General features: G+C 40.3%; 1 protein-coding gene across 8 annotated transcripts in view; it reads right to left on the bottom strand.

The window, feature by feature from the left end:
• ELP1 (elongator acetyltransferase complex subunit 1) overlaps nt 1-27,683 on the bottom strand; it is a 61,829-nt gene that overhangs the window by 28,509 nt on the left and 5,637 nt on the right. For 7 of the 8 annotated variants that reach the window (XM_073806358.1, XM_033858376.2, XM_033858374.2 and 4 more), the window contains exons 3-22: nt 26,826-26,978; nt 25,097-25,178; nt 24,346-24,426; nt 21,201-21,286; nt 19,010-19,106; nt 17,998-18,088; nt 16,796-16,919; nt 15,758-15,851; nt 12,322-12,552; nt 11,030-11,200; nt 10,131-10,230; nt 8,227-8,409; nt 5,912-6,018; nt 5,262-5,365; nt 4,017-4,070; nt 3,819-3,924; nt 2,851-2,966; nt 2,408-2,481; nt 1,585-1,663; nt 1,403-1,482 (exon numbers count right to left, since the gene is read on the bottom strand). In XM_073806358.1, coding sequence (XP_073662459.1) covers nt 1,403-1,482; nt 1,585-1,663; nt 2,408-2,481; nt 2,851-2,966; nt 3,819-3,924; nt 4,017-4,070; nt 5,262-5,365; nt 5,912-6,018; nt 8,227-8,409; nt 10,131-10,230; nt 11,030-11,200; nt 12,322-12,552; nt 15,758-15,851; nt 16,796-16,919; nt 17,998-18,088; nt 19,010-19,106; nt 21,201-21,286; nt 24,346-24,426; nt 25,097-25,178; nt 26,826-26,978 — 2,213 coding nt within the window. The remainder of the gene's footprint in view (nt 1-1,402; nt 1,483-1,584; nt 1,664-2,407; nt 2,482-2,850; nt 2,967-3,818; nt 3,925-4,016; nt 4,071-5,261; nt 5,366-5,911; nt 6,019-8,226; nt 8,410-10,130; nt 10,231-11,029; nt 11,201-12,321; nt 12,553-15,757; nt 15,852-16,795; nt 16,920-17,997; nt 18,089-19,009; nt 19,107-21,200; nt 21,287-24,345; nt 24,427-25,096; nt 25,179-26,825; nt 26,979-27,683) is intronic. The other variant, XM_033858372.2, reaches the window with a different exon arrangement.

Raw genomic sequence — 27,683 nt, 5'->3', positions numbered from 1 at the left:
ATCAAACTACTAACATATATGTTGGAGTGCCGATGAGATAATAAATAAAAAATGGCTTTTGGAAGACAGTTTAATTCTAAAAATATTCATATATGGTGAAAAATGGAAAAACTTGCTGAGAAAATGGAAACATGTCCACAAAAGACTTGTATGTTAATGTTTACAGATGTTACATTCATAGAGCCCCAAACTGGGTACAGTCCAGGTGTCCACCCACAGGAGAATGAAGAAATAAACTGCAGTATGTTTACACTACGGCATACTACTCAGCAATAAAAAAGAATAAACTAGTAATACATGCAAAAACATGGATGAATCTCAAGATAGTATACTATATGATTCATTTATATAAAGTTCTTGAACAGGCAAAACTGATCTACAGTGAAAAACTCAAAAAAGCAGTTGTCAAGAGGGTGGGGACAAAGAACAAATGAGAAGGGATTTGGGGGAACTTTCTGAGATGAAGGAAATGTTCTCTATCTCGATAGGGGTCAAGATTATATGGAAGTATACCTTTGTCAAAACTCAGTGAATGGTACACTTATAATCTGTGCATTTCATTATATATAAATTTGACATGCAGGGGGACCCCGTACACAAAGAATATGCTCTAGTTAATGTTATGCAAGGTGAAGTACTGACAGGTAAAGTGGACTGATGCCTATAATTACCTCGAAATTTGTCTAAAGTAAAGATGAAGGGTGGGGACTTCCCTGGTGGCACAGTGGTTAAGATTCCACCTGCTAATGCAGGGGACACAGGTTCGAGCCCTGGTCTGGGAAGATCCCACATGCCACGGAGCAACTAAGCCTGTGCACCACAACTACTGAGCCTGCACTCTCTAGCCCGTGAGCCACAACTACTGAGCCCACATGCCGCAACTACTGAAGCCTGCGTGCCTAGAGCCTGTGCTCTGCAACAAGAGAAGCCACCGCAATGAGAAGCCTGTGCACCACAACAAAGAGTAGCCCCCGCTCACCACAACTAGAGAAAGCCTGCACGCAGCAATGAAGACCCAATGCAGCCAAAAATAAATAAATTTTTTTTAAAAGTGCATTAGGAAAAAAAAATGAATGGTGGATGAACAGATGGGAAATAGTGATAAAGCAAATAGAAAGTTAGAAAAAAGTCACTGCAGAGGAAGACACCATTTATTTCAATTAATAGTTTTTTATGTACACCTAAAATTAAAGTCAAATAATAATTCTAAATGACATCTTTTAAAGTCTTAGTTTTAAAAAGGGAAAAGACTGAAAATCCAGTACATGCGGCATCTAAGAGTTAGAGATTAAAAAAAATATATTGAAAAGTAATTTTTCTCCTCTATTTATCTGTCTGATTTCCTTAACCAGAAGAGAGAAAATTATGCATGCGATACTCATGAATTATTCAAAATACTTACTTCAATTCTGTGAAAAACAGATTAATATGATTTACAGAATCTATCTGTCTTATGAAGGTTTCCACATTTTCAAGAAACACCTACCCAAGAAAAAAATAAAAAAAGGACAAAACATTTTAGTTCAGATCATCTTAGTTCAAGTCTAAGGTAAGCTATGATAAATATCAGATTTAGAATGTTACCTTAGGGTTATGATCATGAATCAGATTGAGATTAATTCTCAGTTTTCTCATGCATTCAAATGCTTCTTTAAACATTAGTCTGTGAAGAGACAGAAAATGAACAGAGAGGGCACTTCACAAAAAGTAAGCTCCCTGGACTCAGCATATTTTCATAATGATATAAACCAGTTAAAATTAAGACTATAGCCCAACTACTACTGGATTTCTACTCTGAAATCATAGAATGAAAAAAATCAGGTACCAGATTCATTTACCTTCCTAAAAGGTGTGATTTAGTCATCATGGCTGGTTGAGGACTATATCCACACACACGCACACAAAATCATTATGGAACTTAGAGCTACTTTCTTTTTTAACAAAATGTTAGTAAACATTTTCCAATATAAATTTTCCCCCAAATTCAGAGATTCAGATAATGGATCATTTCCTTCACGACAGTGGCTCAGGCATTTTTGGGTCATAGGCCTTTTTATAAGTCTGCTGAAAGCCTTAGGCCTTCTGCCCAGACAAATACACACAGACACAGGATGGTACAAAAATTCCCTGGGTTCACAGGCCATCTAAAGCCTATATCGTTCCCCTTAGGCTAGGAGGCCCTGTTTCGTACACTGAGCCTCATGATTCCTTCTGCTAGGAATGTTTATTACACCATACGATATAAGAATCAAAGTGTGAAGAAAAGAGAGCCTCTGAGAATCTGATTGAAGATATATGTAATGAAAGATTTGAAGACTTTTAAGTTTTAAAAATCTTAATGGAATACCTGCTGTCTTCACACGTAAGTCATAACAATAAGCTAACTAATCATATACATGGTACTTACTTGTCCAACCACTTCCGAATTTGAGCTAAAACCAGGGCTCGATGATGAACAACTTCTAAGTTTCCCCTTGGCATCTTAAAATAAATAAATCAAATCAATAACTTTTTTAACTAAATAGAAAAAAATTAAATACCCAGGATATACAACTTTACCTAACTCTTCTTAGAGAACTAACACAACACTGTAAAATGAGCATAGCTTTGGCAAAATTTAATTGTGCTCAAAACTTATTTTGACTTTTAAAAGAAGTCTCCCTCTTAGCCTTACTGTGCAAGGCCTGTATTAACACTCCTTTGTATAAAGCTAACAGAGAACATAGCAAGGAAAGGCTTATAATAAATTAACACAAATGATAAAACAGCTTAAAATATAATCCACAAGAATTCTGTTTGCTATTTACTGTCAAATGACTATCAGAAACATAGCCCGAAAAATCAGCTTACCTGTAATATAAGCTTTGTGTCCTGGGGCACAACAGTGACAATGCGTGAACCCCTCTCCACCTTCCGCAGAGATTCCCCATTAGACACATGGCTGCTGCTCAGACCTGCCTGTAATGCTAAAGACACCGTAGGCTAAGCCTTAAGAATCACTGTCAGGACAAGCCACTCTCCACTAACTGCAGCTGAAACTGCATGTTATCCAAAGTAGAAAGAAGCAATTAACAACTAAGCCGCACTGCTCTCTTACTCAGCCTCAAGACCATTAGCCCCTCTGATAAACAATCTTATCCCAGAATTTTGTGCTCTCTCACAGAGCCCTCATGCACATGCCCATACACAACGTCTCAACTGATATGGAAAACACAGGGAGGACTGGGCACCTTCTCTCTGTCTTAGTGTACTGATAAAGCTACGATCGTATCAGTGAAAGATTCCCTGTTTCCAAGTTATCAATAGAAGCAAAGAAAATAAGTGGGCTTTTTTTTCATAAGAAAATTGTGTGCATGCGCACACAAACACGCTGGGTGGGGGGACGCGGAACACAGAAGAAAATGCAGCCGATTTCCTATGAGCCATGAGATGGAGTCCTTCAGATATACAATGGAGGGTTGCCACAGTGAGAAAAGGAAGATTACAAAGAAGATGGAGCATATTGCCAGTTTGGTGCCTACATGGTAATTCAAAGTAAAATATTAGTTACATTAAAAAATTTCCTGAAAATTGTTTGTTTACCTTAGGATGTGCTGCTTAAGGAAGGACCTCCTTCTCTTTGCTAACTGATGTGGAGTGATTCAACTGAGATATCATGTTGAGATTAGGGGCTAAGTAAATGAACTTTAGAAGTTTTCTCCAGTCTAGGACTCATGATAAAAAGCCAAAGTATGCAACAATCTTAAGTCATCAAGACTTCAAAGGACAAACGATATTAGAACAGGGACTATTTTCTATTTTATACACTGAAAACTTACTTTTCAATGATGCATCTCTCAGGCAAAAACACTGGCAGGTATGGGAATAAGTCGTCAACAATAAAAACTCATCATATACTGCAAATGATGTGATATTTGAAGCAACCTACAAAAGGTCAGGGAGGCAAAGGGGAGAGTTAGCTATATTACTTGGAGCCAAGACTGAAAAGGATTCAATGTCAGAACAAGCCTTGATACCTCAGTGTCATTGATGAAAAAGCGACATCTATCAGTCAGACCGAGGACACATTCCTGCAAAGAAATAAAATATGAAATTACAAACAATTCTAACCAAACTAGTTAAACCAAACTTTTCTATTACATGGTTCCATTGTCCTATGATTTCACATCTAGGTCCTTGTAATGCGGACTGAAGATGCCTAAGATGTGGTTGGTCCAGTGCAAAGTGTGCTATGAGGCCATCCAGTGCATCAGCAAGCCCCGCCGTTTCTATCTCCTATGCATGTCTCAAACGTATCACCTTTTGGCCCCTCACTGCCTCCACTCACAGCCACTTTCACTCTCCTCCCTTTCAACCTACTCTCTACTGGGCAGCCAGAATAACCTTTCAAACCATGAAGCACATCACACTACTCCCTGATTAAAATCATCAATTTCCAATCTATGTTAAATGAGCAAAGCCACGCTCTTTCCCATGGCCTATCACTAAGGACTAGCCATTGCTTCCGTTAGGTTCCTTGAGGAAGCTGAGCTCTCCTAAGCTCACAGTATGGATAGTTCCTCCTCCCTGGAACACTCTCCCTTTCTTAGAGATAGAACTTTCTTTTTCTTCACATCTCAGCACATACACCACCACCTCCCAGAGGCTTTCCCAAACCACCAAAAGTTGGTCTCCCCATCCTCACAGCTACCATCCTCTAACTAGCCTCAAACACTTCTCTATTCTCTACCATTACACCCTGCTCATTTACTTCATTCTCCTATCAGAAGGGACAGCCATACCCGTATTGATAGATTAAAAATTCCAGAAGGGCAGGAACTAGTCAGCTGTCTGGTTTTGTAACCACTGTATCTACCACCGGCCACAATTATAGGCATTCTAATATTTGATGAATGATAACCTACTGAATCCTAGTTTCAAGATTACATTTCTGTTGTCCCCAAAAGTTACTTATCAACTAACTTTGAATGTTTTGTACAAATGGGGATAAAAGTCTGCCAATTGCATTTTTCTATTTTTGAATTTATACTTCCAAGGAAAGGAATCAACTAACTACTACATGCAATCTCCTAATCCCATTCCAGAGATTTAGAGGCTGAGGCTCAGGAAACTTCTCATTGTTGAGAGTAACTTCTCATTGTTGCCTTGAGATTTAGTGGACACCCAGGTCCACCTCCAAAGTACACACTCTTTCTACTTAATGCTATCAGTTCCTGGGTCACTGCTCTAAGTGGTAAGTTTTTCTGCCTGTGTTTACTTACCTCTCCTCCAACCATGGCCAGTTCGGTCTGTGTGCACGGATAAGGAAATCGAACAGGAAATCCACCAGGGTTCTTCCACGGTTCAACAGCCAGAGAGGGTGATTCTGCAGGATTGGCAGATGAGGTTTACCAAGAGCTGATCCGCTCTTTGTAAAAAAAAACTGTTACATTAATACTTGATAAATACTTAACATGCAATTTAAATCACTTTCCAAATGTGTTTTGGAAACTCAGTAAAGTACTGCAGTTCATTACAAGAGAAAATACAGGGAGAACACACCAGCTAATTCTACTCTATAGATTAGGGTTTTTCAGGGTAGCTAAAAGACCTAATAATCACGGCAACACTGATAAGATACAAGTATATGTACTCAAGAATTAAATATCTACGTAAATCATAAACATGCTTTCCTAACTTTTTTTTTTTTTTTGCGGTACGCGGGCCTCTCACTGCTGTGGCCCCTCCCACCATGGAGCATAGGCTCCGGACGTGCAGGCTCAGCGGCCATGGCTCACGGGCCCAGCCGCTCTGCGGCATGTGGGATCCTCCCGGACCAGGGCACGTACCCGTGTCCCCTACATCGGCAGGCGGACTCTCAACCACTGCGCAACCAGGGAAGCCCCCGCTTTCCTAACATTTTGATACTCACCCCAAAGGTACTTAAGTATCTGACCACCAGCCACCTGCAGTGCTACTGACTTGGTCTTGGAGTTGCAACACAGACTGATTATGACCCCATCCACTGTCACAGATGAACTGACAAGAGTAAAATAAAAAACAAAGGAAGTGAAGGAGGTGTGAACAGACTGTTTTTCTCAAAAGTAGTGACATTTCATTGATTTTGCAGAACAGAAAAAGAAGCAATTTTCCTTTGGTGCTGCACTGCCTATTTCAATATAACATAAACATAATAAATGCACACACATATGTATATACACACTAACAGATAAACTATTGCAAGCGCAAGCCCAGGTAAAGCAATTACCTGTCACATGACATTTTCCACAATGTCAATAAGTAGGTTGTCTACATTGTGAGGTCATCACTCCTATTCTGGCAGCAACTTTATATAACTTATTGCAACTTATTTCAATTTATTGCATTAAATAAAGCAGTGAATCTGTGGGAAAGTGAGCACGCTTAATACCTATATTGCTATTATATTCATTCATAGAAATCTGTGGGTCTCCCTTAATGGGAAGAGAGGAATCTGTTATTGCCATTATATTTTTTCCTGAGTCAATGAACAAGAGTAGACATGTCTTAAAGGAAGTGGAAGAGGTACGATAAAAGCAAATGGTGCCAATGCTAACATTTATTCAAAGAGTTTTAAACAAATCTACAAAAACCCCCAAGATGCCACAAATTTGGGGAGGATAAGTTATCTGAGAAGTTAAAGGAATAGACTCTGGAGGTACAATGGCTGGGACTGGATCCTGGCTCCACCTGCGTTATCTCAGGCAAGTTACTTAAACTGCTCTGTGCCTCAGCTGTCTCAGCTGTCAAATGAGGGCGCCAACAGTACATACTTCAGAGAGGTGTTGTGAGAAATAAGTGAGTTAATACAGGAAAAGCATTTAAGAGGGTACCTTTTACAAAGCACAAGCTATAGTAAATGTAAGCTATAAGCTGATTGGGGGACTATATATTTGTCAAAGACATTAACATTTTGTATGAACAAAATAGTCTTTTTTGAGAAACAAAAGTCAAAGCAGCAGAACTATATTTTAAATGACTTCTCACTTCCTTTATAGCAAATGAGATGACCGCATTTACCTTCTACAAGATAATGATAAAAAATTTCAAATTTTTAGTAGTAGAAACATGCATAATTTAGGCATTTCTAATGTAAATTGCTCTGTTTTCCAAAGGAAGCCCCTGTTAAGTCTGCATGCAGCTAGAACATATTCTGCATCCAGACATATTCACAAAACCTTTAAAAATGTGAAGCATTACTGGGACTTCCCTGGGGGGCCAGCGGTTAAGACTCCACGCTCCCAATGCAGGGAGCCCGGGTTGGATCCCTGGTTGGGGAACTAGATCCCACATGACGCAACTAAAAAAGATCCTGCGTGCCACAACTAAGACCTGGCGCAGCCAAAATAAATCATAAATAAATAAATATTTTTTTAAAAATATGAAGCAGTATCATTCAAAGACTAGAAGTTAATGACTGCATTTGGAATATGCTTCATGTATACAATAAAGAAAGTTCCTAATTTTGCAACAACGGTTTTCAGAATTTAAACCTAACCAGCAGAACTTTAATTACATGTGAATCTGGGGATTACTATCAATGTATGCCGAAGGTGCCGAGTTTTGACACTGGAAACCTGAGGATTTCTCGGAGCTGTCCACACAACGCTATCTGGTGCACAACAGGGCTTGCGATACAGAAAACAACATTCATTAATGAAACCTGTTACGTGACAAAGATGCAGTCGGGAATCAAAATGAAACTCAGGGCCAGGGAGCTATGAAATTTTAGCAAAGAAAAACAGAAGAGGTTTTCTAGTAATAAATGCAATCAAGTGCCAAACAAAATGTATAGGAGGCGGGAAGAAGTATTTTGAAGTCACTAAATCAAAATGAAATGCATATATATAGATCTCATAGTCGATTTTAATAACTAACAAGGGTAATTAGAGTGGCTAATTCTCATAGGCTAATAATTACTCTGCTGGAATATAAGGTGAATGAAAATTTTTAACACACCTTAAAAATGTTTTGCCTCATCTCTTGGCATTTGTGCTATTTTTCACCACTTCTTGATGTATTTTAGTCTATATTTTGACATGACTAAAAACTAGACTTAACCCTCTTGCTAAATATGTCTAAAAAGGAAGCCACTGCCCCTCAACCCTGCTCACTGGAAGTAAAAAAAAAAAAAAGTCCCATGCTCATAAAAGAAGCCTAACTCTATCTGCTTATTAACACATGGAATACAGCGAATTGTTGGAATACCTAATGTTGAGCTGTCCCTGCTCGTCATCCATCGCAGAAGGGGCCACAGTCAGGTGGTGAATGACAGACTGTGGGGTGGACTGACTGTGGCTCACAGCCAGGAAAACGTCTTCCTGAACCCAGGTGAGAAGGCCAAGCTTCAGTGGGTTTACTTCTTCATCTTCACTGTTCTCAAACTGAATTCTGTTTTAAACATCGAAGAATTTTCAAAACATGAATAAAACTTTAACATCACCGAGATTTTCCTGAATGAAGGATGAACCACTTTATATATAGTCAACTCCTAATTATTTGGAGGGACAAAACCTGAGGTAATGCCCAGTACCAGAAAATCCAAAAATAATGTTTGCCTGGCTTAAGAATACAGTTTTCTAGTATTTAAAATTAAGTACCTTATACTCTGAGATCTTTAGATTTGAAGAGAACATTTCAAGAAACTGACTACACAAGAAAAACTGACAGCCCCAGGCCCTACACTAATAAACCCCAGCAGTCTTCCATGGTTACCATTTACCAGCATTCAAACCAGGCTTCAGCAGATATTTAGGTCTCAGCTGAACGGATCCTAAGCATCTCGTATCAAAATGACTAATTCGTTTGGGAGATGACTCCTTTGCCGCTAATGCCTTCCTCCTGGAGCATTCAGACACTGGAGGAGGGCCTGTTTTTACTACTTCACGCGGGAACTCACAATGGCTCCTTCCTGTCTTTCAGCTCAAGCAGCAGATCCTCAGCACCCACTAAAGCTGAGTCACTAGTCTGATCTTCCTACTCAAGCAGCTCTCCCTGGACTCAGTCTCTTCACTGCATTCAGCCCCACGCAGGAGCATTCCTGCCTCGGGTTCTCACTGACACTCTTCTGCCCACCACACTCAACATTCTCAATCCTTCTTTGGCAATCCTAAACCTATCTCTTTTTCAAGGTTCAAGGTAAGTTATTTATGCCCTTCATGAAATCTTCTCTAAATGACTTAGAGCTATCCTTCTCACAATTTTTAAAAAAATGTAACTATATTCTCAATTTCCTCATGCTTTCTAGTTTGCCTTAAATCTGTCCTCTAAACTTTCAAGTCTGTGAAATGAAATAATCCATGTACATGCTCTTTGAAAAACTACTAAGCATTATACAGACAGCTCCCAAATCATACACAGGCAGGAAATATATTCATTAAATATACTGCATATATTGGCATTTAAGAAATATTTTGTTATATTCAGTTATTTGCTCATTATTCCCATTAATTTAGAAATAAGTGCGCCCAGGAGACAAAGTACTGCGTTAGTTAAGAACATGGGCTTATTAAATAGAACACAATCAAATTCTGGGTTCTCACAGAAATGGACTTATAATTAATAATTTGGCTTCTGGGTCATTTTACAATGCCTATAGTGCACCTGAGGTATTCAATTATATCCAACTGTTTGTAGTACTGTTTCAATAGGAAAATGCATTCTGATTTGCAACATGAGAGCCTCAAAACACAGCAACCAAAAGTTCTGCATTGTAGGATGAAACAAACTAGAGACTGCATTAGGTCAGCCGCACATTAACAATGTACATATCCTCATTTGTGTAAGCAAATGCACTCTGCTCTACCATCTGCATCTCCACCTTTCCCATGGGATTTTCCCTGTTGAAAATCCCCCCAGGGATGTTGGGGGAATGGGTTCTAAGTCAGCCTAAGACTTATGCTCCATTGCCACCCATCAGCATATATGATATTCAGATATATAGGTAACTGACTTCTCCAACCAGGCTGTAAAACCAGGACCAAGGTGTTGTATCTACTTCTTGTTCCACTGAGCAACAGGTACAGGATAAGATAATAACAGCTGGCTGAATTTAGGACTAAATGCTGGCTGCTTCTGTGCCCAGAGGTCCAAGGCAACTAAGAACAACCTACTTGTAGCTCTTGTCCAGATGAGGTGTTCTAAGAGAAATTTTAAATCCATTTCCACCCACAGCTCCCAGTTTCACCGTAGAGTCTATGCTTGGACTATCACCTAGGAAAAAAAAAATGCAAATACTATCATAGTAAACTACAAACATTTTTCCTGATACTAAGGATATGGAGTTCTGCATTTAATGGGCTCTAGAAGGTAATCCACTTTACAAATAAAGCAATCTAGAAAATAACCACATCTCAACCTCTTTCTTAAATTAAATTTCTGCCTACCTTTCAGGCTAAGAATTCAAAACTTATTTGAAAACAAGGCTACCACTGCCATGAGCCAGTATAACCTACGATACAACCATAGAATTCACAAATTTCAGGTTCTTCAAGTATATCAGGAAAGCAACTAGAAACTGGCAGCAATGGGACTGTGGAAGGACAACTAGATTAGATGCTAAAACACCTAAGTAGAGGTCCTTGTCCTTTCTTGCTCAAGCAGACTGCAAACCCTCCGGCGTGCTGTTCCCTCATATATAAAACAGAAAAGCTCCACCTCTGACACAGCTCCTAGGAAAGCTGTGAGATCGACCGAAAATACGTGCAATGGCAATGTTAAGGATGTAATGAGATACTACGTTCTTTCTAGGGTTGAGAATTATTCTTAAATAACTAACCCTTCAAATTCAACAAAGCAAAAGGAATTGTTCTTATTAGCCAGAGTAGGATTGAACACCCCCCACAAACACAGAAAAAACCCTGCAAGTCAATTAAACATCACAGTAAGAATGATATTAATTATAAACTTCAAAATTTTTGGAAGCCCTAGAGCTAATGCAACACCAAACTGTAATTTGCCTTCGTGTAGGAGATTTGATTCAGAACATCCTGATAACAGTTTCTGAACATACCACATTTATAAACAGAAATCTGGTTACTGGCATCTAGGACAGCGAGGTCATTGCTCTTTTTAGGGTGTGCCGAGAACACGACTTGATTTACAGGGTGTGGGAGCAGCAGTCGGTAGGTGCACATGGGAGGCGGAACCACACTCTGCCGGAAGACTGTCACCAATACCCTGTCTGCATGCGAGAGAGAAAGAGGATGAGACACATGGATGTTCAATTCGTAAAACAAGGCATCTGAACAGCACAGTACCACTAATTAATAATGGTGGTAGAAAATATACAGCGATTCTTAAAAGTAACTGTTGGTGTTTTTATCATGAATAAGCTTAAATACAGTGTAGAGGAGGGAAGTAAGTGTCAGAGCTCTGTCTATATCTAGCTATTGTCACCTCCAGGCCTATAGCAGTCCATCTCGGGGCTTGGAGTTTCAGGTGCCAGGGACTAGGGCAAGCAGGCCAAAAGGTCAGAGTTCTAGCTTTAAACCTGGGCCTGCAACCAAGCCAGAATAAACCAAAATCCTTAAAGCACTTCCCTGTGCATGGATCTGGTAATAAGGCATATGTGCGTTAAGTCCTCTATATAGAACATACGATTGTAAAATCAGTATTATGATCACTACATAGAACATAAATTAGTACATCAACTCACGTTACAACCTTAGAAGCAAGTTTTCCTTTAGGTCATTAGCAATAAATAAACTGTCTATTCAGGAAAGACTGACTTTCCCTAGTTTCTTTCCCCTCACTAAACAAAAAGCCTCAACCTAATTAAAAAGCACCAATCCAATCCGAGTACTAGGCAGATGTCTGTAACTTGAACTGAAGATACTGGAAAGGTATATAATTAGCAAGCAAATTATATATATAAATTAAATATATATCAAAAAATAAAGCAACATAATGGAGTGGTGTGAGGGTCAACGCAACCCTATGTCGGGGCACAAAGGCAAGGCTGACACACCAAAGCCAGAAGCCTACTGTTGTCTTCCTCTCCACCCAGGGTCAGAAATGTCAATGTCTTCAAAGCCCAGACAGTAATGTGTAAAGGCCATGGTTGTAGTAGAAAAGGGAGTTGAGGGAGGCAGGGGGAGAGGAGAGACCATGGTTCTCAGGGGAGTACACGCCTCACCTAAGGGCGTTCCCATGCAATCAAAACCAAAACAAGTAAAAACAAACCAAACAACCAGAATAATCAATCAAACAAAAATCCTGCACTGTTTCAGTCAAACTACCACATCTGCAGGCTCCTGGCTCAGGCCCCCTGCGGGCCCACGGACACACTTTCCAGCTCCTTACTTCCATCAACAACAGCCACATTTGCCATGTCACTTAAATTCTCTCCTGAGCTCCGGTCAGTCGTCCAGTGCCAGTCATAGCAGAGGTAATGCCAGCCTTGACAGAGAACATGCAGCCGGTATGGGGTCACCGGGTCCCACATCAGAGACACAATCTTGCTCTTCCCACAGGTGCTGAAGGGCAGGCTTTGCTTGAGATACCAGTGATAGTTTCCAACAGTCCAGAGCTGAACTGCAGGGGAAAATGAAAAGGAGGCCATCAGAGGCAGGGGTCTGCGGACCAGACTTCGTACCACTTGCTAGAGAGGGATGAGGACACCCTTTTCTTTTTCAAATGACCCTTTCTGCTCAGCCTCTTCATTAAGATAATAATATTAACAACAATTGTTAAAGTATAGTTTGTCATGAGGATAAAATATTAAGCATCAATAAGGTCAGAAGCACATGTGTTCATTTCTATCTCTACCTTCAATCTTTATGATCATGATGATGGAAGGCTCCTACCACAGGACAGTGCTTTAGTGAGTTGTTTTTTTCCATTAAGACTTAGAAAGAAGAAAATTTGGCAATTAGATTAAAAGTATTAAAACACTCAATCCAAGAGCACTAGACTAGCATCACTATGTTGTATTACGCTTAAGACGCTTATTATTTTCTTCCAGGTGTTTTGCATGCAGTTATGTCCAAGGGAGATTAGCATGCAATTACCCTTAAAAGAACAAGACCAAAACCTGTAGTGCGCAGGAAATAGGAAGAAGTTGGTCAAAGAGTACAAACCCTTCAGTTATACGTTCCAGAGATCTAATGTATAGCATGGTGACTACAGTTAACAATACTGTATTGTATACTTGAAAGTTGCTACGAGAGTAGATTTAAAATGTTCTCACTGGGCTTCCCTGGTGGTGCAGTGGTTAAGAATCCGCCTGCCAATGCAGTGGACACGGGTTCGAGCCCTGGTCTGGGACGATCCCATCATGTCACGGAGCAACTAAGCCTGTGCGCCACAACTACTGAGCCTGCGCTCTAGAGCCCACGAGCCACAACTACTGAGCCCATGTGCCACAACTACTGAGCCTGCATGCCACAACTACTGAAGCTTGCATGGAGGCAAGTGGAGCAACTAAGCCCGTGCGCCACAACTACTGAGCCTGCGCTCTAGAGCCTGTGCTCCGTGACAAGAGAAGCCACCACAACGAGAAGCCTGCGCACCACACCGAAGAGTAGCCCCTGCTCGCCACAACTAGAGAAAGCCCGCACGCAGCAATGAAGACCCAACGCAGCCAAAAAAAAGTTCTCACCATACAACAAAAATGGTAATTATGTGAAGTGAAGGATGAGTTAATCAACCTTACTGTGGCAAACATTTCACAGTACATGCATGCATCAAATCATCACATTGTAGCTCCTGAATGTACACGTTATATGTCAATTTTATCTCAATAAAGCTGGGGAAAAAAAAGACCTAATCATGTCAAAGCCAACCTCTGTTAAACAGATGACACACATAAATGAAGATTTTAATTATATTAAGGAATTTCTTTTCTTTAAACATCTCCCTCATCACTAATTCTTAACTCAGCAATCACAGCAAATCCAACCTAGTTCTCAAACAAGGCTACTCCAATACTTCAACCTACCTCTGGGTTAAGTTAGACTACATGCTCATGCTCTGTGAGGACAGACGTTGTGGCTGTTCTTGCAGCTACACTTTTATCCTGAGCATATCACAGGGCCAGCCATTAACACCTGGTTAATCAGTGGTTCTCAACTCTGGCTACACATTAAAAAATCACCTGGGGACTTCCCTGGTGGCGCAGTGGTTAAGAATCCGCCTGCCAATGCAGGGGACATGGGTTCAAGCCCTAGTCTGGGAAGATCCCACATGCCGCGGAGCAACTAAGCCCATGCGCCACAACTACTGAAGCCTGTGCACCTAGAGCCCGTGCTCCACAACAAGAGAAGCTACCGCAATGAGAAGCCCACACAGCACAAGGAAGAGTGGCCCCCCCACTCGCCGCAACTAGAGACAGTCTGCGCACAGCAACGAAGACCCAACACAGCCAAAAATAAATAAATAAATAAAATTAAAAATAAATAAATAAATGTCAGTGTTTACCAAAAAAATCACCTGGAAGCTTTTTTTTTTAAATTTAATACTGATGTATAGTCCCCATTATAACACACTGAGAGCAGCTCTGAAATAAGACATTGGTAGCATTTTTTTTTTCCTAAAGCTGCAGCCAGGGTTTAGAACTATTGTGTTGAATGAATAAATGAATGAATGAGCTTCTCAATAACATTTCAGTTAAAGTTCTATTGATTAAAAAGTTTGAAAGCCACTCAGAAAATAATCAAGCAAATGAAAAGATTTATGAAAAAAATGTTCAGTGCACTGCTACTGATGACAGTGAAAAATTACAAAACTTTAAATGTCTAACAACTAAGATTTAATAAACTGTAGCATAAATGAATATACAGCAATTTAAAATGACACAGATAGATATCTGAAATGGAAAGTTTGTGACACACTGTAAAAGCAAGTTACAAAACTGCAGGTATCATACCTACATATTTAACAAAAATGAGATCATAGCTTTACTGAGATGTATACATAAAATCTGGAAGACAAGAAACTTTAAATAGTGATTATTACTGAGTGACAGAATTACGGACGAACTCTTCTTCGTATCTTTATTTTCTAATGTTTTCACATATTACATATACACTGAAAAATACATATTTACAATTTGATTTGCAATTTAAAAGCTATAGAAGATTCTTACTTAAATCTAATCTCATTTCTCTTTCACTTCCACAGTATTCCTTTGGCTAGCATTTTTATTTGCTACAGTGGTACCATCCATGAAGAGAAAGCACTGATGACTTGTGATAATTTACATGTCAACTTGGCTAGGCTATGGTGTCTAGTTGTTTGATCAAACACTAGTCTAGACGTTGCTGGGAAGGTATTCTGCGGATGTGATTAACCTTTATAATCAGCTGACTTTAAGTACAGCAGACTATCCTCCATAATGTGGATAAATATCAACCAAAGAGTTCATAGAGCCTAAGAGCAAAAACTAAGGCCTCCCATGGAAAACGGAATTTTGCCTCAAGACTGTAACAGAGAATCTTGTCCGAGTTTCCAGACTGTGGGCCTGTCCCACAGATTTTGGACTCAAGACTGCAACATCAACTCTTCACTGAATTTCCAACCAGCCAGCTTACGCTGATTCTATTTCTCTAGAGACCCTGCCTGATACATAACTGAAATCCATCCCATCAAAAGCTAACCACTCCCTCATCTCTACCTACCCCCCTCAGTTATCTCTGATTCCATTACAAGACTAAGTGAAAAGGATAAAGGAAACTCCACGGCCTACTACTTTCAATTACATTTTATGGGGCAGAAGGCTGAGGTACTAGAGCTGTCTTACCATAGGTTTTTAGAGTGGAATTTTCTTCCCTCTGAAGGTCTTCCAGCCAAACTGCAAGCACAGTGGAATCTGCATTCCAGAGAAGGTCATTAACCTAGTAGAGAAAAAAAACCTGTCACTGGCCTTTATGTATTTACCTCAAAATCTTTATGATAGCTGAATTCCCTGCTCTCACAAGTCAAATAATCCCACACTTGAGTTGATCCCTAGCTGTAAACTACTAACCTATGGAGTTTTTAAACAAATCTCTGTCATCATATGTAAAGGACTTCAAAAAAATGCATTATGTTTAAATACTTAACCAAATGAAGGTGACATTTTTAGACAATCAAGAATATTTGAATATGGACTAGATATTAGATAATATTAAGGAGTTATTACTAATTTTGTAAGGTATCATAATGGAATTGTGGTTATATTAAGAAAAATGTTCTCAATTGTTAGAGAGATGAATATTGAAAATATGATTTTTAAAATTAAAACCCTAGGAAATTTTTACAAAGTGTGTGTGTAGGGGGCGGGGCAGAGAGTGAAGAATAGATGAAAATAATTTTGCAAAATGCTGGTACATATCTGTTGAAAGTAAGTAATAGGTACATGGGAGTTCATTAAGCTCTTCTCTCAACTTTTAATATATTTAAATTTTTACATAATTAAAAATTACCATGATTTGTTTTCGCTCCAGCAAAGATCCAAATGTTACACAACCTCCTTAAGGTTTACATGTTAAAAATGGCAAGTGTCTTTATCACTGGAAGAATTATGCTTTTGTCAAAATAAACAATAAAAACTGGCATTTCTATTTCCTTTCTGTGTTTTATCTAGGATGAGGAAGGAATGCTATTGCTTCTCTACAAAATCTCCTTAGGAAAAACAATTTGGTTTATTAAAAAAAAAAATTCAGTCATAGGAAGCCACTATTTTTATTACTGTCTACTCTGGGGCTTCTATTTACATACCCATATCAAATACAAATCTTCTTCTCTAGAGCTGTGCAAAGTCCTCTGAATTTGATGGTAAAACAACTCAGGCACCTACCTTAACCTCATCTTTAAAGAAAGGAAGTGTAAAATGTCCATGGAGAAGTCCATTTTTCTCAAAAAACACAACATCCTGCTGATTGGGTTTATCTTGCGTAGATGCAATCAAACTGCCTGAGGGCCTTAAAGCAAACCCAGAGTGTTAGAGCATCCAAAAGCTCATCCGGCTGGCTAAGAACAAGATGAAATTCAGAGAAACACTTTTTTCAGCAAAAACAAAAAGCGTCCATCCAAGGAAGTTTTAAATCCCATGTTTCCTGGCAAGCAGTCACCCTAGTGTGGGACTGTATCTGCCCAGAGGACAGAGTGCCTTTTCCTGATTTGCACAAGGGCTCTATTTGCCCACAAAGACTCACAGATTGAGACTGCACTTGGGTGACTTTAAAAGAACCAATAAATTATTTAAACCATTCCCAGTATAATGTCCTATAAAACCATAAACTATTTCTCTTTCAATTATATGACTTCAGCAATATTACATGCTCAGGTAGGTATTTTTAAAGACTTCTAAATCTACTGAAAACACCTTGATCACCCCACCTTGTTTGTATTTGTCTCTAGAGTTTTAATTCAAATACATTTCTCTCTTTTCTCTGTCGTCCAACTGTCACTCAAATACTGGTGGGAAACATGTCTAAAACCTAGAGACCTAGGTTTTGCCTATAACAGATGCTGCTGAGGCAGAAAATATTTCTTCTATCTATAATCAGGACAGCCATATATCATAAGCAGGTTGTGACCTGCACAAGGGTACTAGGCCAACAGGTGAATTGGGCGCAAATCCAGCCCGCGTGTTCCTCAGCAAACAGGTCCCCTTAGTGTGGGAGTTTGTGCAGAGAAAGGAAGCCCTTTTCCTAGTTTTCACCAAAGCTCTGCTGCCCCACAGAAATTCACAGACTGCAACTTCCCTTCGAAGCACCACTTTCTGTTTTACACAGTGGCTTCATGTAGGCCCCGCCTATAACCTACAAAATATGTGGGCCTTGGAATGATGAGGTCTGCGAAGCTCAGAATCTACTATTCAAACCACATTCAGACTTCAGGGAACTAAAAAAGAAAGATACAGGCTTACAGTCAAATGAGAAAAAGTAATTATCTCTTTGTGTTTTATAAACACCTACATTCAGTAGGTACCACCACTCCCACCCTAGTACCAAGAAATCTCTGGCAAGAAGTTACAAGGTTTCTTCTCCCACTCACTTCCAAGCCAGAGCAGGTCCCAGTCCTGCCACAGGCTCACTGGTTGACTGTAAAGCAAACTCCCGGCTCCACACTCTGACCTTTCGAGCCCCTGTGTAGTAGAGAGAGGGAGAAAAACAACAATGGCAAAATTTAAAGCATTGTGATAAATGTTGTCAAGTCTGAACTTCCAAACACCTTCCTTATTAATAAAAACTGTCATGGTTTCACAAAGCCAATTAGATGAATCTTGTTAAAAATTCGTATCCAGGGCTTCCCTGGTGGCATAGTAGTTAAGAATCCGTCTGCGGGGCTTCCCTGGTGGCGCAGTGGTTGAGAGTCTGCCTGCCGATGCAGGGGACACGGGTTCGTGCCCCGGTCCGGAGGATCCCACATGCCACGGAGCGGCTGGGCCCGTGAGCCATGGCTGCTGAGCCTGCACATCCGGAGCCTGTGCTCCGCAACGGGACAGGCCACAACAGTGAGAGGCCCATGTACCGCAAAAAGAAAAAAAAAAGAATCCGTCTGCCAATGCAGGGTTCGAGCCCTGGTCCGGGAAGATCCCACATGCTGCGGAGCAACTAAGCCCATGAGCCACAACTACTGAGCCTGCGCTCTAGAGCCCGCGAGCCACAACTACTGAGCCCATGCGCCACAACTACTGAAGCCCGCGCACCTAGAGCCCGTGCTCCACAACAAGAGAAGCCACTGCAATGAGAAGCATGTGCACTGAAATGAAGAGTAGCCCCCGGTCGCTGCAACTAGAGAAAGCCCGCGCACAGCAACAAAAGACCAAACACAGCCAAAAATAAATAAATAAAATAAATTTATAAATAATAAATTTAAAAAAATTTTTAAATGCTTTAAAAAAAATTCATATCAAACTGGTAGGAGGCTGGGCCAAATAGCCTCAAAGAACTCTTCTGATTCTTAGCTCTATATTCATTTAACACCTGAAGCAGCACATTGTTACCTCATGGGTGTAATGAAAGAAAACCCTCAAAGCAAAAGTAAGAAAAATTTATTTCCATACCTGTCTCTGGGCAAACAACACTCACAGCAAAAAACTGTCCATCACCACGCCAGGTAACTTGTGGTCTATGGTCATCCCAGGGCAAAGCAGACTCGTGCTAAAGAGAGAAAAAAACACAAATGTTACTGGTGGCCTTAAATGGCCCAGAATCAAATAAGCCTCAGGCTATTAAAGTTAAATCTTTTATATAAGGTTTAAGCTATCTAGAAATCGAGTTTCACAGAATCCTCAGGAACCCTTCCAGAAGGGCCCTTAGACCCAAAAATCAAGAGAAAAGAACTTAAAACCAAACAAAACAAAATCTTTCCCTGGACATTAAAAAGTGGCCTCCAAGCAGAGCAACAGGGAAAAAGAGCTACATATCTAGATACTAAAAATAACGAGCTGAGGAATCTATCAGGTAACTATATAAGAAAATTAATGTTTGTCTAAATTTAAGAGGGTAGAGTTTTATTCACTGAGTAAACTTCACAATGCTGCACAGAAGAGTTAAGAAGATGAGAGGAATGTGGGCAGGGAAGAGCCAGAGGAGATAAAGCCAGCAGCAGTGATGAAAACATGGACAAGCTCCGCATTCTGCAGCACTGAAAGAAGAAAGGTTTCCAGTGCCACTTGCATCTCAGTCCCGAATGCCTTGAAGACAGAAGCCAATTCTGTGGGGTTGGGGACGAATGACCACCTGAGCATCCATCATCACATTCCAGTGACAGGCTAAGTCAGAATGGTGCTAGTGCCAGAAACTGCACAGTAGGGAATACACAGCAGCCTAACAAGATTTATTCTCAATGAAACTGCCCTGCGGTATACACAGACTTCCTCTAGTGAAGGGTTAGGAGACAATATGAGTTACACGGAATGTAGCCAGAAATAAATTAAGGATGGAAAATGTAACGGCAGGCAGTGTATGATTTCATCTATCCTAGAAGGTCAGCACAGGGAAATCTCCACATGTAATATAGACAAAGTGCTTCCATTTGCTCAGGCCCACATCTGGGGATTATCCTCAATTCCTCGCTCTCTCTCTTACCCTACATCTGATCTATTATCAATAAATCCTGTAGCTCTATCCTTCAAAATGTATCCAGAAAGAAGGAAAACATAGAGTTTCATCCAGGAAGAGAAATCAGGAAAAAAAAGACTAATATATACATATATAGGAAAAGTATAAAAACATGCACGTGAATTATCAACAGTGAACGCAGGGCAGCAGCTCCTTCTGGGGAGGAAGGGGGAGGGTATCAGGAAGGGATACAGCGTGCTTCATTTCTGTCTGTGGTGAGTTATTTTTTTAAATGAATATTGCTGATACTTATTCTCTATGTGAAAAAAAAATAACAAAACAACTTGGCAATAAAAAAGAAAAAAGGATCTTTCTAGGATGACTTATCCCCTAAGGTCTCCAAACAGCTTGTTTTACTAGAGCAGAAGAGATCTGTCCATTACCGCCCTCTACCTGTGAAACAGAGCAGGACCCGATGGTCCCCCCAACCCCATGTCCTCAGCCTGCCTTTTGTCTGCAGAAAAACTTTAGCCAAACAGTAAGTTTAATCAGAGAAGTGAGAAAATGCAGAAACAAAGGAAAACAGTCCAACATGACTAAATAATAATAGTTTAGGCATTAAGCACAGTCAAGGACCTTTTTAGTTCCTCCTCAAGGGCTACAGATAATATTCTGAGCCATATCCTGTGAGCTGTCTTATAGGTACTGAAACCGCCACCAGGTGGAAGAAATTAACTACATGATGACCAGACTGTGGCCATGACATAAGCTGCCACAAATCCGAGAACTGGCCTCCAAGAAATGGGAACAAACCGACCCTGGAAGTAAAGACTAACTGTACTTAATAATCAAGATGACGCTGGTCAGACCACCGCATGACCAATTTCAAGATGACTGTCAGAGCTGCCTGTACTGTTTCTGCATGTAGCGCCCCCTCGGCCTTTAAAGCTCTTGCCCACTGGTTGTCAGGGAGGGGAGTCGGCTTTTGGACAAAAATCACCCCCCAGTTGCTGGCACCCAGCGGAATAAAGCAAACTTTCCTTTCCACCAATTTTGCCTCTTTATTGGCTTTAGAGCGGCGAGCAGCCGGACCCCACTTTTGGTAACACCTGGACACCTAAGAGCTCCTGGTGGGTAGCAGAACTTCTATTTGTTCGAAAGAAGGTTCTTTATCCATCAGACCAACCTTACCATTTGCATCTGAAAGGCGGCTTGCCTGCCTTCTGATCCATGGAACTGCGTCTCCTTCCTGCCCCAGCCAACAGTGATGAACTTGCCTAGAGAACAAGTGAGTGAGAATATGCAAGACAACCAATAAGCTAAATAAAATAAAAGCAGTTTCATGGCTATTCTTCATGAAGTTGGGTCCTCTGAGACCTCTCAATAGATTGACCAGCAGTCAATATTTTAAAAACCTACGTTCCATATTATATACTGAAGTGATTCTGAAGACTTTGAAATGCCCTTATTTTGGAAAGAGCTTTACTGCCATTGTATATAAATTCCCTTGATGACAGTCAGCAATCCATCCCCACTTTACAAGGAGAATGAAACATGAAGAATCTATGCAATATGTCCACAGATAACAAAACATAAAACTCAAGAAGACAAGAGCTGGGAATAAAATTCCAATCGTAAGTTCAATCCACTAAATGTATCCAACCTCCCTGCTAGTGTTGGAGACCATGATTGTGGAATTCAAGCCCTCACAGAGACTGACACACCCTAATGACAGAGGCCAAAATTAGAACACAGGGCTTCTGCCTTCCAGGCTGGGCTTCTTTCTAAATTATAATGCTGATCTTACATAAGATATAGAGTCAGTTGCTGAAATAATGCAGCCTTCTGTTCCTGAAGGTAGGACCTGGCATCCACCTATAAGAGGTACTTACAGAGATGCCCCTGAAAGCATCGGCCAGATCCAGGACCCAATATCTCCCTCCTACAACTGATGCTGATTCTGACGAAGCAGAGCTGTTTATAATTTCTATAAATTATGGGTCAGCATGACCGTTTCCTGTCTGCTCTGCTTGGGCACACCCAAGTACTGCAGTATCCCAAAGCATACCTTGCTGCTGTATACAAATAGTAGTACCTATCCTGGTGCACACCCCTGCGCTTCTATCCGAAAGTTTCCACAGAGAGATAAAGGGTCAAGGAGTGAAGCAAGACAACTTTTCCAGTGGGATCAGATGATAAGTGGTGGAGTTACAGCAGGAATCAGCAAACTACAGCCTGCATTTGCTTTTACAAATAAACTTGTATTGGAACACAGCCATACCCATTTCTTTATGTACTATCTTAAGTGCTTTCACACTACATCAGCAGAGTTGAGTAGCTGCAACACAGACCATATGGCCTGAAAGCGGAAAACAATTACTATCCAGTTCTTTACAGAACAAGTTTGTCGACACCTGGGTTAGAAGAAAAATATCTATTCACCGCTCCACAGAGTGACTTTTTGTACTGACAAATACATTTCTAAGACCTAAGACCCTGACTTGGACTCCCTCTCCTTTGCTTTACTCTATTAGATTTCTTATGAAAAAGTCGGTGGGATGAGCCAGGCCCAGAGCACTTTCCCATGCAGAGATGTGTTGGTTACTACCTCTATGACTATCCTCAAAGCTGGATGCCCCAGAGTCCCACCCCGGGCCCTAGATCCAGCACCATACCCGCTCCCTGAGCAGCACATCTAATCCCAAGATTGTAAAGAGTCCCCACATGCCAATGACGCCCAGTCCACGGCTCTGGCCTCTCCTGAGCTTCAGCCCCTTCTACTTACCTGCTTTACTTGGTGATCCCATATGGCCCTTAAACAAATCCAAGAAGGAACTCATCACCCACCCCTTATAGACCAGCACTTCCCCACCTTCCCTCTCAGATACTGACATCTTTATTTCCACCACCTGAGCTTCTGGCTAGAGTCCTACTAAACTTTCTTCTTCACCTTACATACCCAAAGCCTATTTATTTCACTTTCTAAACTGGTATTTCTCAAACTAGCTAGGGCAGGAGGGGAACCATCATGCACACATATTCCAAAAAAGTTTCTCATGATTCCAAAAAATGTACTATCTTTATTGAGAATCAAACTTTTCCTGCATTTTTCCCTTTTCTAGTCCCACACCCACCTTCTTTATCTCTCATGTGGATTCCTGTAGCAACCTCCTACCAGATCACCCTGTCTCGTCTCTTCCCTCTCCACCAATCAATCTTGCATCATCAGAACCTTTAATGACTGATCTCCTGTAACTTCATGTCCAAACTCCCTATCAAACTTAATCAAAATCCCTCCCCTTTATTTCATTCCACATCCAGGTCCTGTCACTAGGCAATGCTGAAGTACTCACAGTTGTCTGAATAAGCCATGCTGTGTCAAAGGCCTCCATGAAACATCCCTGCCTTGGAATGAACTAATTCACTTGCTTGGACCACTCCCCCACCCTCAACCCTCATCTACCCAACACCAAGTCAGCCAAAACTCAGCTCAAGTCGGCCTCCTCTGGGAAGCCTTCCGTCCCCATTACTCCCTTTCTCTCCTTATGCTACCCTAATACCTGCACATCCTGTTATTACTGACTCCTTAAGGGAAAAGATGAATTAGCCACAGCACCAAACACACTGCTGGGTTCACATTACCTACTCAAACATTGTTTCTGAACAAATTATTTTTGAATGAATAAATGAGTAGCATTTTTCTAAATGATTTCTTAGTAGAATGAGAAGTCATGAAGTTAGACCTCAGCGAAACTTAAAATACCATCTCCCCCATCCTTCTCCTCAATCAGGCCAGCTACCTGGTACCCTGAAGTTGGCCAGAGCTTCTTACACTCAATAAGCATCTCCACTCTTCTCCTCTTCAATACTTCCACAGCCTAATGCCCATATCACCTCAGCTAGATCTTAGCAAGAAAACAATATGATGGGTCCCATGAAAATTCAGGTCTAATAAGTAGGAACAAAAATCAGCTCTCTATCCTGCCTCTCTTGTCTTCTCCCCAAAATTGTACCTCAGAAATGCTCTCCTTATTCTACCTAGTACAGTCCTTTTCATTAAACCCCCTGACTAAGCCTGTCCTGGGGTTTGGGCAACAACTACCCTGGTGATTCTAAGCACAGATTCCTATTCCCCAAATTATTGACAAAGCCAGCTCTCAGACTTGGAGAGGCACCAGAGGTATGCCTTTTAAAATCTGGAATGAACTAAAGGAATTGGTCTATCTGTCAGTGAATTAAGTTGGGGTTTAAGCTTCCTAGTTCTTTGGGCTTATTATGATGTGGCTATCAGTGTGCAAGACAAGTCACAAAATGGTTCAAACAAAGCTATACTTACTTTCACCAAAATCATCCTGGTGGATTTGCTGTTCCATGATTGGTTCAAACTCTTTTGTCATCATAATTAGGGTCTGTTGACCTTGGAGGAGCACAAAGAAGAATATTTTGTTCTCATTTAGCATATCTGCCATTCTGTAAGTATCTACAGCATTGGAAGCTACTGAGCTGGAGTGGAGGAGTTTATAGTCAAAACAGAGAAGACAGAATTTATTCAAAATGTTCTGACTCTCATTTTTTAAAAAAAGTTTCGACTGCGTAAGTCACCTAGTACTTATTCTCAGCTATTTATGTATGTCAAGCTAACATTAAAGTCCACATAGCCCTCTTCCACTAACTTCAACGATTTAGTCAGCAAGCTATCTCTTCGAATGTATACCTCATCAGGGTGCTAGTTTGCAGAAACTCATCTGGAATGAAAAGACTTAAGGGAAAAAAAATAGGACTGGGAGAGCAGTTCTTAGAATCAGTTTATTTTATGTAGCAACTCTTCCTCTTAGAGGAGGTTAAATATTGTTGACATTTTAAACCATAGCTATGGACCTTAGCAGCAACTTTTTAAAACAATATATTAAGAAGTAAAACTTAACTCAAAAACACCACATTCCCTATAGATTATCATGTTGGTATCCTTGTTCCAAGAAATGGTTTTTTTTTTTGAAACTTAAGCACCCTAAAACTTAAGCCTGTGAGATATCAGGAGTCATGTTTTATAAAAGTCAAGAATTAGGGACCAGTAGTGACAGGCTTACCTGTGGCAAGAAGCACCAGCTCTTGGTCAGGACTCCAACTCATGACAGAGATACCACTGGCTACACTCCCGACACATTCCAGCTGAGAGAGACATTTTAAAATGTTAAGGGAGATATGAAAATATAAGCATCTCCGTAAATATTTACTATGACCTTAATCAAAACAATTAACAAAACACACAAAGGTGAAATTATTCAGTGAACATTTATTCAGTAACAGGTATTAAAAGACCAGGCATGATACAGACCATAGGGACTGGAAGTGACTACGGCCACTCCATTCCTCCCGTTAAGGAGATAAAAGATGCCTCTACAGCAGGGTTAGGGATGTAACCGAGGTCTCTGGGAATTAAGTGGGGGCTCAGGACAGAGACTGACAAGTGGCCCAGGACAGTCAAGGAAAGCTTCTCGGAGGAGGTGCTTTGAAGGGTAGGAATAGGGCCAGGAGGAAGAGACTGGGGGGGAAATGTGCAGCTAAAAAGAGCACTTAAAAATCAGCTGCAACTATAGAGCCTAAGGTATACATATACACAGGAATGGTGGGGGTGGGAGGTGAGGCTAAAAAGGAATTTGGGGAACAGTGAGAGGTCTTATACGGCACAATAAGGAATATGGATTGTGTCCTGCAGACACCGTGATGCCACAAATGTGGAGGATCAGCACCGTCTGGTGGAGACCGATGGATTGGAGGAGCTCAGTAATTAGGAAAACGTTCTACAAAACGTTTTGAAAGTAAAAGCATACCTTTTAAATGTGAGAAATACTAAGTAAGTTATACTTGATGGCTTTGATATTTCTCACCATGAACTGAGAATAAGATTTACTGCTGTACTAAATGGGACCGTTAAAAGCAAAGGTGCCAGATTTAGACTGCCAGGATTTAAATCTCACCCGATAACTGTTTGACCTTAGCCTAGTCATTTAAGCCCTCTGTGCCTCAATTTCCTCTTTTGAAGAACAGAAAAACAACAATCTACCTCATAAGGCTGTAGTGAAGATTAAATACAATTCTGCATGAAAAACACTTGAAAAAGTGCCTGGCACATTGTAAACATTTAATCAATGTCAGCTGCTATTATTATCCTATGATTAGTAATATGACTTGTGATACATCCATGTTAAAGAGATCACAACTAAGGGAGTAATCAACAAAGTTTAAAAAGCTGTCAGGAAGGTGAGGATAGAAATCCAGAAACTAAGCCTTATGCTAAGTAGAGAAGGAGGCAAATGGTTGAAATCTATCTTCTCTGGCAGTCATAAGATGTGCACATAATGATAGCATATCACCTTAGCACCTGTAGTTCAGGGACTCTTAAAGTTAGCCATCAAGGAGAGGCTTATTCAGCATTCATAAAAGAAAACGTAAGCCATATAAACATTTCAAAGACTTCATAAATTGAGAAATAAAAGTTACAACTCAGGATCAGATACACCATACAAGAATGGCCAGATTTGGGTTTTTGTTCAGTTCTTATTTGGAATGTTCTGATTGTTCTAATTAATAAATGCAGTAGACAAAACTGAGTTTTAGAAGAATCCTGAAATATAGCTAAAGCCATGCCAACAATTTTCTGTAAAGAATTATATAATGCAAAGACTTTAATTTGCAAAATGCTTAAATATTATGGCTCCTGACATTTTAAACTTCTACGAAAAACTAGTGACATGAAACAGAAAAAGGCGTTTGAGGATGTCTAAGATTTCCTCCTCACTGATCTCTTCCACTTACCTGGTGTGTGTTGAGATTGCAAAGTAGGACATCTCCAGAAGCTGTGGCCACACACACAGACTCGTGATCCAGCAACTCCTGAATACCAACAATGCAGCCACTTCCATCCTCTGGGAGAAAGCCTTCTGCCACCAGAGGAATTTCATTTTTCACCTTTCACCAAAACAAACAAATAAGCAAATTAAGTCAATCTACTTTCAAGAACAATTCATCACACTTCCAGAAATACTTTTTAATGCTTCTTTTATAATATAAAAGCTTTCAAAAATGTTTTTTTCCTAGATTAAAACCCAAACTTTCATTTGAGAAATTTCACAGCACTACCATCTTTAACACAAAACACAGGTCATGTGACCTTTGTGCCAAGCAAACATAAAAGCCTGGTATCTTTGAAAATATCCAATAAAACATGAAGCTAATAACTACGATTTTCTAAAATGTATACACGATGGGGAAAAGGGACTAAGAATGTAATCACCTAAAATACATTAGTAGCAGAATATAATTAAGGGAAGGTGTCAGAATCAACCTAAAGAGCTTTTCAATATACATACGCTCAAGCTCCAGAAGTGAAGATTCTGATGTAGTTGGTATGAGACGGAGACTGAAAAAATTTAAAAAGCCCTACAGGAAATTTTCACCTGCATTCCCACTTGAGAACTGTTAATAGATAGTATTTACATGGTAGAAAGGGTAAAAAGTCGGGCACCCCACAAAATACAATGTCAAAGCTCTGCCAGCTTAGATTAAAACAGAAGCAGACTAAAAGACAGGGTACTAGTTAAGTTATGTCTAATATGACATCAGTATAAAGCGAAGGGAGCATTCATTTGCGGGGGACGTAAATTCAGAAAGATT

This window comes from Tursiops truncatus, chromosome 6 (genome assembly GCF_011762595.2).
Source record: "Tursiops truncatus isolate mTurTru1 chromosome 6, mTurTru1.mat.Y, whole genome shotgun sequence".
NCBI lineage: Eukaryota > Metazoa > Chordata > Mammalia > Artiodactyla > Delphinidae > Tursiops > Tursiops truncatus.
Note: the sequence above shows the minus strand (reverse complement) of the source record. Positions and strands in the feature narration are given on the sequence as shown.